Genomic DNA, 14,635 nt, shown 5'->3' with positions numbered 1-14,635 from the left:
CTTGCCATTGCAGACAAACTTCCAAGGTCAAGGGGACTCAGGTGCCTCCACACCTGGTCTTTTCCGTGGTGACTTGGTTAAGGTTACAGTGTCAAATATAAGCTCATAGGTGGCAGTAGAGAGCTGGAATGGATTTGGCCTGGTAGGCAGGCTGTGGAGACGTAGCACTGGAGAGGCCAGTGGGATCCTCTCTGCCCCCAAACTCTGGTGCCATATCCTTTAATGTGGCTGACACTAGTGATATTGGACCAAAAAACAAACAAAACCCCCAAAACAAAACAAACAGAGGAAAAGACACAGTGTAAGTCCTTTCTTCCTTCATTTAGTAGTGACCAGAGAATCTCCAGCCCAGGCCCTGTGGAAAGGGTAAAGGAAAGGTGCCCTAGGTTACAGGCTTTTGCAGTCTGGGAGCTTGGATCTGAGAGCCCAAGAGGATAATCAGGTGAGGGCGTAGTTTAGGAAAGATGCCCCATATCAGCGCACGGGTCAGACAGGGCCTGAACAGCAGTGGAGAATTACAGGACTAAGGTGGAAGGCACGAATGTTCCAGCAGGGTGAGGATATGGTGCAGTGGTAAAGCACTTGACTACTGTGGGTAAGACCCTGAGTTCAATCTACATCACCGGGCGGGGTGGGAGGGAGTGTTTCAGGAAAAGGAAATCGTAGCTTTTGGGGGTATGTAGAGAGCGGGACGCCTCAGAGTAAGTTTAGCCTTAGGAAAGTGGAAGGTGGGGCGGTAGGCTGGGGAGTGTCCCCTCAAGCTGGTGCGTCAGGGCGGCTCTCGGCAACCTCTGGTGATGGCAGCAGATCCTCCTGGGAGGTGCCTGCCATTAGAGAATCCAGGAAAGTGGACGGCATTGATTAAGCCAGCCGAGTGTTGGGGAACTGTGGGCGAAGTCGGGGGACTCGCAACGAAATATCCAAGAATCACAAGGAGCCTCCACGCAGCCCAGCCTGGGACAGAAAAGGCTGAGATCACGGGCTGCCGTGGTAGGACAAGAGAAGTTCCAGCACCCGGGACCGCCGGGAGAGTACCTACTCTGCCCCAGGCGGCCGGGCGCGTCCTCGTGACGCCATCGGCGTGCCGGTCCTGACTTCCGCCGACTTGTTCCTCCGGACGCGATACGTCTCCGCCGCTGCACCCTTCTTTGCTTGAACTCGAGATTTAAGAAAACCTTATTCTAGCTTCAGAAATAGGTCCCCGGGCTGTGTCCTGGTGCTTTCTGCGTCCACGGGTCCCCGTTTACAGACTTCTATAGCCCGGTGCTAAGGGAGGCCCCGCTGTTCCACGGCCATGTCCCTCGCCCTTCACCAGAAGCGAGTCTTCCCAAAGCCTCTCCCCTGGGCCCTGATCGGTTCTACAGGATAAGCCCAGATCACGGACATATTATTTATCTTCATCACAGCCCGGGGCACCGAGTGTGTGTGTGTGTGTGTGTGTGTAACTCGCCAGTCACTGGCGGAAGATAGGGGCAGGACGTCCTGGTGAGCGGCCAGCCTGTCTCAGGCTTTCGTGCAGCCTGGGTAGAGAACCTGGGCGGCCTCAGACTGGTTAGCTGGTGGAAACATCCCAGAGCCTGGCAAGCCTCAGAAGGCAGCACTGTTCTGCGGGCTGGTGAGCCAGCGCCACAGTAGATATTTGGGCAGAGGGGGAGCAGAAGGGGTGAAATGGTGTATGCACTGAGGTCACTTCAGGGGATGTGGCCAAACGGGGCCTCCCTAACCTGACCAGCGGAGAAATAAAACACGTGGTAGGAGGGTGTAAGCAACCTGGCAGAAGAGAAATGTGGTAAGAGTATAATAAGGGCTATGTTAGAAAGGGTCAGGGATTGGGGCTCCATAAACCTAAGCAGTGAGGAAGCTGCTCTTTGGGGACATTTGCTAGGCAGGCTTGGGAGGAGGGAGTGTCATGTTTATTTGTGCTCCCCAATGTTTTCTATCTTTCTCCATTATACTTCAGGCCAGTCATCCCCTGTGCCTGCATCTCCATCCCTTGTCCCAGGTATGCCCAGCCCCTAATCCCAGAATTTGAGGAGGGCAGGAGTTCCTCAGACCCCTTGATTCTGTGCATTTACCTAAAACCCCTATCCAGGGAATCTGAAAACATAAAGGAAATAAAAAGCCAGTGAGGAAAATACTACTCACATCCTCAACCAAGACTGTTAACAATGAGCACTGGAAGAGATACAACCCCCAAACTAGAATTCTAAAAGGAATTGCCTAAAAAGGAGACAGTCCTGTAGCTCAGTGGTTGAGTTTGTTGGGGGCGCACCTGGGTTTGCTGTGACTGGCATTTTTGGGATACTAAGCTATATCATTCATCACCTGCACAGGGACATGGAAAAGCCCAGGGGGTACTTGTGCATAAAAGGAGTTTCAAGGAATGTGGGATGGGAATAGGTGAAGGACAGCCTAGAGACCTCGGCTTGGAGGTGGCAGGATGCCTGTCCTCAGCCCCACAACAGTGGAGACGGGGCTAGAGATTGGCCAAACCCTGCCCCAGGTGTGGTCACCACCTCCCTTCTGTTCTCCTACCCTTGTTTCTGAAGCCATTGTCCCTCCTGAGTACAGTCCATGAAGATCACAGGCTGTAGGCTGGTCCTTGTGGGTGGGACTTGGTGACCTGGAGTCTCCACACACATACACCTCTGATACATACACCTAGACATCTCTTGGGTTTCTCCCAACACTGGCCTTGCATCCTTGTTGGTGAGGGGAGGTGGAACTCCAGGCTAGAATGGAGCCTGTTCTACTTCCACATTAGCTCAAAAACCTGCCCAGTTCTTTGTCCTTGCCCCCACTGCTGCAAGGGCAGGTGATGGTTCCAGCCCAGTGGCTCAGTCTGCACAGTCTACTGCCACCCACCTCCTTTCTGGAGCCTTGAGATCCTGGTTAAATGCAATTGGCTCCCTGCCTACCTCTACAGCCAATTTTGGCCTGCTCATTTTCCTCAGTCCAGAAGTGCCACCAGCTCTTTCCTAAGGCTGCCTCCTGAGGTGATTTGTGATGCAGCCTACAGTATGGGTTCCACAAGGGCAGCTGTTGTCTTCATGCATACAGCCCTGAGAGACTTAAGAGTCCTGTCAACAGTTTTGGCTTTGCTGATGTCAACCCTGTGCTCTGAAGCACAGGCAAAGGGATCCTGGGGAGTGGGGGGTCATTGTTCCTTCTGGAAGACAGGAATGAGAGCTAGGCTGTTCCTGGGAACAGTCTCAGCGAGGATACAGACCCATGCCAGTATATGGGGTGTGGGAGATTGCAAACAATCTTCTGAAACTCCATGAAGCAAGCTACTTTGTGTGAGGGCTTATTCTGGGTTAAGCATTGAGCCAAGCATCCCACAAGGATTACATCATTTCAGGCTCAACTCAGTGAATTGGTTCTTTTGCTGTACCATTTCTCACATCAGGGATTTGAGATTAGGTGACTTTCTCAAGGTCATAAAGTGAAGGGATGAGGGAACCCAGGGTCTGAGACTTTCTGTCCCATTCAGATGCAGCCTGGGGGCAGTCTCCCGGGAGCCCAATGCAAGACCAGTGCTACCTCCACACCTACAGCCAAGCTTCTGAGGTTGAGTGGAAGGCCTGGGTTCCAGGGACAGTGAGCTTCTTTGTGTGGGATTCCAGCCCTGGTGGTTGCACGCCCCAGTGTGTGTGTGGTGGTGGATTTTTTGCCTATGCCTTTCTCCTCTGTCCCAGCAGATTGGTAAGTCTCCTACAGCCGCTTAAAAAAGCACTGAAAGCACAAGGCCAGCTTAAACACCATGCAGGCTGAGTAGCGATCTGCCTAAGGCTCTCCCCAAGGCCATGTGCTCACTCTGCATCTCAAGCCTACACCTGATCCTCAGATTTGCTTTGGACACTCTGCACCTTGTTTCTTCCCCTGCCACATGCATGGGATGCACTCTAGGTACCCAGGGCTGCCTGTATTAGGCTACAGTAACCAGGTATTCTTTCTGTAAAGGCTCCAGGAGTAGGAAGCTCCTGATGGCAATCACTTTCATAATTTACACGATACAGAGGCACTTGAGACAGGAAGGTATGTGTTTTCTGCCCCCCGCCCCCCCCATATAGCTGGGAGCACCAGTTGATCCTGCATTCCCATGCAAGTCTTCCATGTGGCTCATGCTGTGGAAGGAGAGGCTAGGACCATGGGGCTCAGAGCTCAAGCCCTACCTTGGCTCCCATATATGACAGATACAAGGAAACTCCAGCTAGAGTGCTGGAGTTCAAGGGTGTGGGGTGAAGTACCCAGAAGTCCTTGGCTAGCAGCCCCTCACCCCTACTTCCTGCTCCCAGGCAATTGCCTCCCAGTGTAGGAGTACGGAAGGACCCCTGTTCTGAGTCTCAGAGAAACCCCATGGTTCAGAATCACATGTCCCTTCCTGCATGAAGCCCATTTCAGATATTCCTTGAGGGAGGTAAGATTGGCTGCACCACAAACTGAGGGACAGAGGAGCCCTAAAACAGGATCCTTTCCTGGGGTGAGTAGTAGTGATGGCTTAAAAGCTTCCTAGAAGCACTGTATCCCAAAACCAGCCCTCCACTCTGACCATTTTGTTTACCAAACCATCTCAGGGCCTGTGGCACAACTTGCAGTTGACCACAGGAACTTGCCCATAGCCACACAGGGGAAGATCTGGATGCAACCCAAATCCTTGTTGGCCCCAACCTGGGCCTCTCAAGGAACTTTTAGATTGGCTGCAGCTATCCTGCCCAGGGCAGATACTGGTCTTGCTCATCACCCTGCTTATTGTAGTGTCTTAAAGTGAAGGGTGGGCTGGCCTTCCAGGGAGGCTTGATGATTACTGCTTCCAACCCACACACTGGACCAGAGAGGGATGGACGCAGGGACAGGAGACTGCAACAGGATCCGGTTTATTCTGCCTTGGCAGGGTGGTCCTGAGAGTGGCGGGTGCCACCCTATCCTGGGTGGAGGGAGGGCCCGAGGGCCAGTTAAGGCCAATGGCGGGAAAAGCAGGGGGCACACAGCCCCTGGAATGCAGTGAGGCCAGGCTGAGGCCCGGAGGCAGCTGTGGTAGGCCTGGGCAGGGTGCCCCTGCCGCCCAGGGTGGAAGGCATCGAACTGGGATGGGGCCATGGCCTACAGGACCGTGGACCCAGGCCACACGAGCACCCTGGGAAGCGGGTGCAGGATCACATGACACAGAACATGAAACACAGGCACAGAGCTCACAAGTAAGCACATGGACTAGTGGGCACAGATTCACAGGCCAGAGAGACATCCAACTGTGGCCAAGCTGGACACAAACACAATGGTAGTGCCACATACAGATCAGAGAGACATGGCACTATGGAATACATGATGGCCACCAGGAACGAACCAGGCCATGGAGCTCTAGGGAAGAGGGAAAAGGGCCTTTTGGCACAACTGCACTGGAATCATGTGAGACATGGGTGGCAGGGGGCTGGTTTGGAGGTGCCTAGGGCAGCACCCCCCATACCCTCTGGGCTTAGTCTGTCTTCCACACTTTGTTGAGAAGCTTTACCACCTCATCGTAGATGATAAACACGATGGCCACATCCAGGCAGACTCGGCCCAGGCGGGGGACAGTGCCCTTGTAGAAACTGGGTGAGGGAGGGGTATGAGGTAAGTCAGGGAGGGAGGAGCAGAAGGACAATGCCCCTTCAAAGGGCAGCCTCTAGCTCCCTGCTAGAAGGAAAATAGAGGCCTAAAGGGGGACAGGAGGGTGGAAGACCAGAGATGGTCTGGATAGGGATAATAGCCCTGCACTTCCCCTACTTACGCTTTGAGCCCCTCTTTCCTCAGGATCTGCAAGCCACAGTCCCATGTGTTCCGGTATTTGTGTGCCTCCAGGCCCTATAGGATACCAGTGGGCTAGAGTGCTTAGCAGCTAGCCCCTGACTGGAGTTCCCCTCCCACTCTTTCAGCGCCCCCCACCTGCATCCGGGTCTTGATCACATCCAGAGGCGTGTTTCCGAAGACACTGGCTGCACCAGCAATAGCTCCAAAAACCCCGGTGATCAGTGGGTTCATGGGTTTGTTGGGGTTGTCCCCTGAATATATGGGGAGTTGTGATTAGTGGGTGCTGGGAGGATAAAGGGGGATAGGCTTTGAAGGTAGATAGGAGCCTGAAGCAAGGGCTATGAAAGTATCCCCGTTCCTCAAAAGGGCAGCCCAAAGGGAGGCATCTACCTTGCAGTATTTGGAGGTGGGGCCTGGGACAGACTCACCTCTGTACCAGTTGCGCAGGGAAGTCATCACAAAGAATCGGATGGCTTGGTTTGAACCCTGTTTCAGCACAGTGGCAGTGAGTCCCTGGTAGGTCCCCTTCAGTCCTGGGGGCAGGCAGCTTAGAGTTACCCTGGTGCCTCCCAGACCCCAAGGGGGGATTGGGAAGATGTCATGTGAAGTGCCAAGACATAAAGCAGAAGTACAGGCCCTTTTTAGCCTGGTGAAGGTTTCTGACCCTCCCAAGTGGCTCACCTTGTTCCCGTACAATCTCCCTAACCCCGTGGAAGAATCCTCTGTACTTGGGGTTGGGGGAGGTCTGGTCATGGATGAACTTCACCTGAGAGGGGGGGGGCAGAGAGAGAGAGAGAGAGAGAGACGGGGGCAGGCAGGCAAAGAAGCTAGATCTGATTCCATCATCTAACAAGCACACCTTGCCCTGTTGATATCAGGTTCAGAGACCACCAAGGTCAGGCCAAGGCTGGGGGTGGGGGTGTAAGCAGAGCCACCCTAGGCTGTCCTGCACAGAGGCCCCAGGACAAAAGAGAGTCTTTGCGTTTTTTTTCTGCTATTTTCCAAAGTTTGGGCAGCAAATGTGTATGTGTTCTGTTTAAAAAAGTATTTTTAAAAAAGATATTCGTAATAATTTTGTCTCCACAATAGACAGCCTCCACAGGAGACCCTTCCTGCCAGGCCTCCCCAGGTAGTCCCTTAGTGTTCTCCCTCCATGCTCTGCCCAGCTTCCTTGAGATCTTCCCACCTTGATCTTCTCCCAGGCACAGGCTTACCAAAACCTTGCTATCTCGATCCATGAGCCCTTCCCCCCCATGACAATCTCAATGGGGTACATGGCTACCAATGGTCTGGGGTACCTTGGAATACCACCCCCCCAGCTTTATTTCTGCGCCAGGACTTTCCCCACCTTGATGGTCTCCATGGGGCACACGACCACCACAGCCTCGGCCACACCTGCACCCAGGCCACACAACAGCCCCCGTGTGCTGTCTAGCCTTCCCTGGGCGTCCCGCATGTGATTGCTGAGGAACTCGAACATTCCGAACCTGGGGACGAGAGGAGGGTAAGATGTGTCTCCGCTTCTGCTGGGGTAGGGGGCATCTCCTAGTCGCCCTGACCCAGCCTGGCCTCACCTGACGGCCGCCTTGGGAATGGAGCCGTAGAGAAGAGAGCTGAGGCCACGGTACAGGCCCAGAACGCCATGGCTGCGGACCGTCTGCCGCACGCAGTCCCCTGCAGGAGGGGGCAGTCAGGATACTGCGACCCTCAGCACCCGCCCCGCGCCACTCATTGCCTTCCATAGCCCCGTGTCCGCCCCCTCCTTACCGATGCCCCGATACCGTGGCGGGTGCGAGCGCTCATCCAGCTGTAGCTGCGTCTTCACATACTCAGTTGGGAATGTTATACAGATTTCGATGCCGCCGGCCAGGCCGCCTGCAGGGATAGGGCAACCAGGTCCTAAGACGTGGCCCTGGGTGGCCCCAGCCGCCGTTCGGGCCCCTCCCCCGCTCCGGACTTCGCCCGGAGCGGCCGCCAACCGTACTGCAAGGCGGCCGAACCTGGTGCACACGCCCCCCACCCGGTGGTCCCGACAAGGTGCAGAGACGACAAGCCGGGCGAGCCTACGGCGCCAGGAGGAGACCGGGGACACGTCCCCCGTTACCGTAATACCCTCGACCGACCCGGAAGTGAGGCGGGGCCTCGGTGTCCCGGGCCCACCCGGAAGCGGAGCGGGCGGGATGGGGGTCCACGTCCCGGATGGGCCCGGGCCCACCTGCTAGGATCGCCTTCCCGGGGTGCGTCAGCTTGGCCTTTCCGGTTGCGGGCGCGGCTGCCGCCAGAGCGCGGGGGGCCCGGGGCGCGGCCATGTCGGGCGGGAGGCGGGGCGCCCGGTGTTAGCCACGGGTCCGAGCCTCCAACGCTGGGCACTAGGTCCGTGGAGTCGGCAGCGGCAACCGGTTCTGGTCCCGGGGGCGGGGCGGTCGCTTCAGCTCCCGGGCTCCGCCCCGCGTGGCCTGAGCCGGGCCCCGCCCCCGCCCCGCCCCGCGCCCGCCGGGAAACTGAGGCCGGGGCGGGGCGCGCGGAGGCAGGCGTCGGGGCGGGGACCAAAGCCCAGCCAACCGCGGGTGCGGAGTCTCTGAACGAGCGTGAGCAGCAGGGTCAGGGGCGGGGCCTCGTGGAGGAGGTGCTGCGCCCTGGAGGGGGAGCAGTGGGTCAAGGTGCAGTATCTCTGCCTGGAGCAATGAAGCGCTGGGGAAGGATTGGGCCTCTGCACGTGGTAATAAGGTTCCCCGGAGGTCTCAGAGGGGAGAGAGGCAGATACTCTCCTAAGACGTGAGCGTCCAGCCCCATTGCTGCCGTTTGCGAGCTTGGCTTTCTGACACCTCACGGGACCATGTAGTTGCTATCCTGCTCTTCAGAATTTAGAGCTCCGTGCAGCAAACATGATCAATTAAAGACCCAAATACAACTTGGCTGCATACTTCTAGATAGCTTCTCTGGGCAGGCACAGCATCCCCAAAGAGGTCCCAGCAAATCTTTACCAGGCTTTATGAGCTATTTAATTGGCTCCTGTCCCTCCTACCCAAAAGAGCACCAAACAGAGAAGCTTCGTCTTGCTAAACCAACTTTTAATATTCATAATCAGCAGGAGACTCAGAGTCATGAGGTTTGGCATCTCCATACAAATCCTATGTCTGCAAAGTAGCCTGGAGAGGGCAGCTCAGCCAATGTGGGGTGAAGAGAATGCCCCTCCTACCAAGCTTCAGGGAATCCTTGTAGAAAAGAACTTCCCTAGCAATGCCTGGCTCCAGCCAGAGGGTCTGGAGGCAGTAGTCCCACTGTGGTTGGTGCTTGTCTTCTTGGGCAGTCAGGGTCTACTGAGACCTTCCCAGGTTCCAAGATGGCTCAATAGCTGCCATCACTGGGCTTCAGTAAAAATAAATAACAGCCAATGTGTCCTGCTTCCCAATCAGGGTTCTCTGTGTGTCCAGAGTACAATGTTTCTTAGAGAAATTAATAACTGGGTGGAGCAGGGTGTGGATACTGAATACCCACTACACACTGAAGCCAAACACAGGAGGCTGGGTGAAGGCAGGAGCAGCTGCATATCCATAGGGGAAGCCAGCAGAGCTCACTGTCAGCGTCAGCTGCTGGCCTGCAGAAGAGAGAAACCCAGAGTGAGAAGACCTCCTGATGCCCAGGTTGGGGTTTCTCTCCTGGCTGCCACTTGAGCTAGAGGCCCAAGAAGCAGGATTGCTAGGATCAACCCTGACCACCTAGAGCTTGAGGCATGGGAAGAGCAGAAGCCTGGGATCAAAGAGGGTGGGAGTGTTCCTGTGGGGCTGGCCAGGCTAGAAGGCAAGCTGGTCCTCTTATTGGACACTTACTTAGCTCAATCGGCTGGCTCTCATTCATGCCCATCAAAATCTAAAAAAACAGATTGATATTAATAGTGGGTGCATACCCTGTCTTGGGAGGACACACTGGAGCCCAGCTGGTATGCTATGTGCTCATACCACCTAGGAAGGCCTGTTAGCTCTGCAGTGCAGTCAGGACCCAACAGCTTTTCCAGTCTGCTAAGACAGCCAGGCCATCTCCAGCAGGTTCTCAGGTGCAAAGCCACTCCTAGCACAAGCCAGCAACAGCCATACACTCAGGGCCAAACAGGGCAGGACACAGCAGGGTAACATCCTAACCATAAGGCACGTGCATTCAGAGCAGAGAAGATGGCTATGCCAAAATTCCTGGACACTGCCCTTTACACCTAGAAACTACTGAAACCCTTACTGCTCCCCAAATATCCATCCACCCATATCTCTATCTGAAGCCCAACTAGGGCAGGGCAGCGTGAATCCCCACCCTAGTGTGCTACCTACCAAACACAAGTGGGGCAGGCTCCCCCACATGCTCCTTATGCTTGTGCAGACTCTCCAAGGCATCCAGTTTGTCCACCTGCAAGAGGCAGGAGCATGTGAGCACCCATACAACAGAGTACAGTCCCGCTTCTAGGTGAACATGGGACAGAAGACCTGACACAGGAACTTCCAGGAAAACTTGGAGCTGAGGACGTGCAGAACAACAGCCAAAGTGGCTCACTCCATACCCTACTCTGCAGGAAGGCCATGATGAGGTGAAGCCTGGGGATTGGGGCTGAGACAGAGCATCTGGAACAGCTCTGGTGAAGCCCCAGCTGCTGTTCCAGCCTAGCTGCTTTGTGGTGGACTTGTGGCCCCCAGGTACACTGTAGTAGTGGCTAGTAGTCATAGGCTGCGAGTATGGCCTGGCTCTGGACACAGGGACAACACTGCTTATGAACCTGCAGGGCTGGGGTAGTGTACTGTGACTGCCTGCCCCTCCTATCCAATAGAGAGAGCATGTGGTCTTCAAGAGACCAGTCACCTGAAACCTGGGACACTCCATCTGTGAGACACTGAGGACAAGCTGCATCCTTACTCTTCTATGAAGTGCCATTATATGCTGCCCCTGTGCAGTAGTCATAGGCTGGGAACAGAATGAAGTGGTGCAGAAGGGATTGTCAGAGGTGTGAGCACTGTTCTAACGGGGACAATAGCAACTGTGCATCTAGAATCCCCCAAAACAGGTGTGGAGTAAAAATGAAGATAACTTTTACCCTATGAGCTTGGGTCTGGGAAGATCAGGCCAGGTGTCCTGACAACACCTTCCTGCAGCAAGCCAGGACCTAGATGAGGCATTATGGTCCATAGGCTGTCCTCTTTGCTGGCGGTTTGCAAAAATCTGAGCTGGGACTGTACCTACTTCCACCCAGACAGTATTTGAAGGGTTGCAGAGGGATAGCCTACAAGTTTCCTAGATGAGCTGGCAGGCCCTAACCTAGTTCTTCAGTCAAGAGGGGTTGTGGCCTTCTTTTTAAAATTTTTAAAACTATTTTTATTAGTTGTTGATGAATTTTTGAATTTTATTTATTTGTATGTGGTGCTGAGAATTGAACCCAGTGCTTTACACATGCTTGGCAAGCACTCTGCCACTGAGCCACAACCCCAGCCCAGTTGTGGTCTTCTTGTCTGGGTCCCTCACCATTATGGCACTGCCATGTTGCCTCTGTGGGACTGCAGCTTAGGCCAAGAACAAGCCCATGTCTATACCCCTACACATCTGTTGGGGAGACCCCTTGTGAGACCCTCCTCTCTTTACCACAGCAGGCACCTTGTCTGGCAGAAACAGGGGCAGGCATTACAGTAGCCACTATCTCCTAGGTATAATGGTGGTATCTGGAAACCATGGACCAACAACTGGGTTACCTATGTGGCCACAGTGCTGTCTGAGTTGACAGTGGCCGCCAAGACAAACACCATCATCCAAAATAGACAGAAAACATGCTCCTGAAAATCCTTGGGGGACAGTCCCCTGTGGTGGGGAAACCAGGTACCCTTGTAAACTCAACCAATCTATGTCTTCTGGCTGCTCAAGCCACATGGTCGGGGTTGCCATCCCTCACCCCTTGAAGATAATGAAGCCTCACCCAGGCAGGCTATCCAGATAGGACTAAGTTACATTCTCTGCAGTGAAATTATGGCCCTAAATGGCCTTTGGAGTGGCCCTCACCAAGGGCTGGACAATCCCCAGAAGCTCTGTAGGCAGCCGGCAACCTTGCACACCCTTGCAGGTCAAAGCTAGCAGCACAGGCTATATCTTTCCAGCTTACACTGACCCAGGATCCCCATATTACCTTGTACCATGGCAAGAAATCTTAACATGAGTGGCTTTGGGGTATCTACCTGGCTTGAAGCAGGTTTGGTGCATAGGTACAAGGGCAAGAAGGTGGTACTGAGAAACCTTCCACAGTTTTAGAAACAACTGGGAGAGACAACATAGGTCTCTAAACACAGGCTAAAGCTGGGTCCCAAACAGGCACTCCTAGGACTTGGTACTCAGAAAAAATTTCAAAATCAGACACTGACCTGAAGAGGTAGGTGAAGTCATCCCTGCACAGCTGTTGGAAGGAGTTAACATGTGGTAATATTCCTATCAAGTGCTCAGCATAAGGGGGTCATCACCAATGAGGTCACCAATAGCTGCATCTCCAGACTCCACTAGATGCTGAGAGGAGACAGCCTAGCCTATGTGCATCCCAATAGGCTGTGTGCTGAAGGGGAGCCAGTACTACCAGTTGGTGCCTCACTGATGAAGCCCAAGGTGAGTACACCTTCCTGCTCCCTAGCAGTGTACTCTGCTGTAGCTTCCCAGGCAAGGTCTGCAGAACAGCTTCTGGGAATAAGAAGTGCTTAGTTCTACCCAATGCTTCCCACAGTGATTTTCTAGAGCAGGGTGCTATTGGGAAAAAAACTACTTGCACATAGAGGCAACAGACCATTCCTGCAGGCAGGCCAAGGCTAGGGGTGGGCTACTGGCCTCAAATGGGCCCACCACCAGGGCCAAATGGGCCCTATAGGCTCAGTGCCAGGTTACCACCAGGGATAGGCTATGCCAGGGAGTCACAGCATAGTCATTACTTACTTTGTTAAGGTACTCTCTCATCACCTGAATGAAGTAAGGCATAGCAAAATCCATGAGGTTATGTCTCCAGGCTAGCTCGAGCACCACATCTGGGTGAAGCAGATCATAGCAGGTGAAGAGAGAGGCTGCAAAACACTCCCACTTTCCTTCCTCCAGGAACCACTGTAGTAACTTCTCAGCTAGCTCAGGATCACGTGACTCTGAGGCATGCTGCATGGCATCCTGCAGCCAAAAAAAAAAAAAAAAAAAAACACAGCTCAGGTTGTTCTGCATAGGTAGAGGCATTGAGCCTTTAGTCAACTGGGGTGGCAGATGCTGCTCTACAAGGTTTTTCTTTACAGTATAGAATGAGTGTGTACACAACTGAGATGTTCCCTGTGCCTGTTGCCCTTTGATAAGATGAAGGTGCTACCTCAAGGGACTCTAGAGAGGACCAAATGTGGTTTTCTCAAACCTTGCTGAATTGCCTGGAGGTGGCACACACAAGTAGGGCACCCTGGGAGATAGAGATTCCACCTCAAGGCCAAAGACATAGGTGTAGAGGCAGTGTGCAGGGCTTCTCTAAGGGACCTGCAAGGGGAGGTAGTTGCTTAGACCTACAGCCATGCCTCCATCTGGAGCTCTAACTAATGTGGAACAGCTATAAGGGAATAGCTAGTGTTCAAGAAATAGCAATCTGGTTGGGCACAGATACATATACCTGTTATCCCATATCATGAAACAAGTTTGAGGCCAGTCTGCACAATTTAGTGAGACCTTTTCTCAAAATAAAAAGGGCTGGGGATGTAGTTCAGCCTGAGTGTCCCTGGGTTTAATCCCCAGTACCACACACACACATAGACACAAAGTGATCTGCTTTTTCCCTCAAAACCCCTAACTGCCATTTCTGTATTTGCAAATGTCTTTGTTTAAAACATTATGTACAAAAGGCCACACACATTATGACAAATTAGTAGGAAACTAGTGCTCTGGTTGCTTCTAGCTGTATGAGCTAGCTTTCCTGACTCCAGCCCAGCCCTTGTGACAGGTGTCACTACTCAGAAATGAAGTCACTTGCCCATGGTCACTCAACCTAATTTGTGGACTGTGCAATTTGATGACAATTTGTAGAGAGGATGGGAAGCAGAGTTGCTGTCCCTGCTTCATGTACCCACTATGGGCTCTAATATAAGCCTCTGAGTTACCCTAGAAGACTCCTGAATATGTTCTGTGAGCCAGCTCTGGGTAGTAGTCCTCTTTCCCTTCCTCCCAAACAAATTTTCTCCCACCTGCTTGCTGCTCAGTTCAGAGTCCTGCCACAGCCTCCACACTGTTACTAAAAGATCAGGACTTTTTTTTAAAACTCTTTTTAAAAAAATTTGGACACAATATTTTTATTTTTATGTGGTGCTGAGGATTGAACCCAGTGCCTCATGTGTGCAAGGCAAGTGCTCTGCCACTGAGCTACAGCCCCACCCCAGGACTTATTTTTTTCTGTCCACAGTTAACCAAGACTCGAAGTGAAAGCTCCAGAAAGCCTTCAGGCACATGTGTGAGGCCATCTGATGCCAACTTAGTCATAGCCATCAGTCTCCCTGAATGTTTCCTTCTGACTGGTCACTCTCAGGTGGCCTGTCTTCAACCCGCACCTAAAGGCACCTTTCTGTTTTCCCTGTTCTATAGGCCTTAGGCATTTTCAGACCCCTTGAACTCTAGACTGAGTTCCTCTAGGTGGCTTCTTAGAGGACTTAAAAGTCCAACATGGTCCAACAAAGCTGTCAGGCAGTACCCTGCTCCCACTGCCTGAAACCAGCTGGGGGCTGAGAATACACCTTCCTCTTCTCATTATCACCCCCAGCCTGCACCACTCTTGAGTAGCTCTTGATCCTTATTCTTGCTGCTGTCTATTTCTCCTTCCAGACTGCTGCTG

At 53.3% G+C, this 14,635-nt stretch overlaps 2 protein-coding genes across 9 annotated transcripts in view; both read right to left on the bottom strand.

The window, feature by feature from the left end:
* Positions 1 to 4,861: 4,861 nt before the first annotated feature.
* Slc25a1 (solute carrier family 25 member 1) lies at positions 4,862 to 8,342 on the bottom strand. Of its 3 annotated transcripts, none has more exons than XM_078038779.1 (9): positions 8,003 to 8,332; positions 7,555 to 7,662; positions 7,362 to 7,461; positions 7,136 to 7,274; positions 6,469 to 6,553; positions 6,216 to 6,320; positions 5,923 to 6,038; positions 5,768 to 5,841; positions 4,862 to 5,588 (listed from the first exon to the last, which is right to left on the bottom strand). In XM_078038779.1, the coding sequence occupies exons 1-9, from the start codon at positions 8,094 to 8,096 to the stop codon at positions 5,474 to 5,476; spliced, it is 936 nt and encodes a 311-aa protein (XP_077894905.1). In that variant the 5' UTR covers positions 8,097 to 8,332; the 3' UTR covers positions 4,862 to 5,473. The 3 variants fall into 3 exon arrangements, with proteins under 3 accessions (XP_077894905.1, XP_040147019.1, XP_077894906.1); XM_040291085.2 differs by lacking the exon at positions 8,003 to 8,332 and adding an exon at positions 7,788 to 7,940; XM_078038780.1 differs by lacking the exon at positions 5,923 to 6,038 and having other exon boundaries at positions 8,003 to 8,342.
* A 495-nt stretch (positions 8,343 to 8,837) lies between these two features.
* The window catches only part of Cltcl1 (clathrin heavy chain like 1), a 94,391-nt gene continuing 88,593 nt past the window's right edge, over positions 8,838 to 14,635 (bottom strand). For 4 of the 6 annotated variants that reach the window (XM_021732691.3, XM_040291035.2, XM_078038772.1 and 1 more), the window contains 3 exons: positions 12,727 to 12,948; positions 10,107 to 10,182; positions 8,838 to 9,385 (listed from right to left, as the gene is read on the bottom strand). In XM_021732691.3, coding sequence (XP_021588366.1) covers positions 9,285 to 9,385; positions 10,107 to 10,182; positions 12,727 to 12,948 — 399 coding nt within the window. In that variant the 3' untranslated portion in view covers positions 8,838 to 9,284. Of the gene's footprint in view, positions 9,386 to 9,617; positions 9,658 to 10,106; positions 10,183 to 12,170; positions 12,478 to 12,726; positions 12,949 to 14,635 lie in introns of those variants that run through there. The other 2 variants (XM_078038771.1, XR_005736097.2) reach the window with 2 other exon arrangements.

This window comes from Ictidomys tridecemlineatus, chromosome 2, assembly GCF_052094955.1.
Source record: "Ictidomys tridecemlineatus isolate mIctTri1 chromosome 2, mIctTri1.hap1, whole genome shotgun sequence".
Taxonomy (NCBI): Eukaryota; Metazoa; Chordata; class Mammalia; order Rodentia; family Sciuridae; genus Ictidomys; species Ictidomys tridecemlineatus.
Note: the sequence above shows the minus strand (reverse complement) of the source record. Positions and strands in the feature narration are given on the sequence as shown.

Bases quoted from the DNA above. Each gene is read 5' to 3' on its own strand.
- Slc25a1 (XM_078038779.1), bottom strand. From the start codon at position 8,096: ATGGCCGCGCCCCGGGCCCCCCGCGCTCTGGCGGCAGCCGCGCCCGCA. The intron at 5,842-5,922 runs GTGGGGGGCGCT...GGTATCCTATAG, and splicing joins TGATCAAGACCCGGATGCAG to GGCCTGGAGGCACACAAATA. The intron at 5,589-5,767 runs GTAAGTAGGGGA...TCCCTCACCCAG, and splicing joins AGGAAAGAGGGGCTCAAAGC to TTTCTACAAGGGCACTGTCC.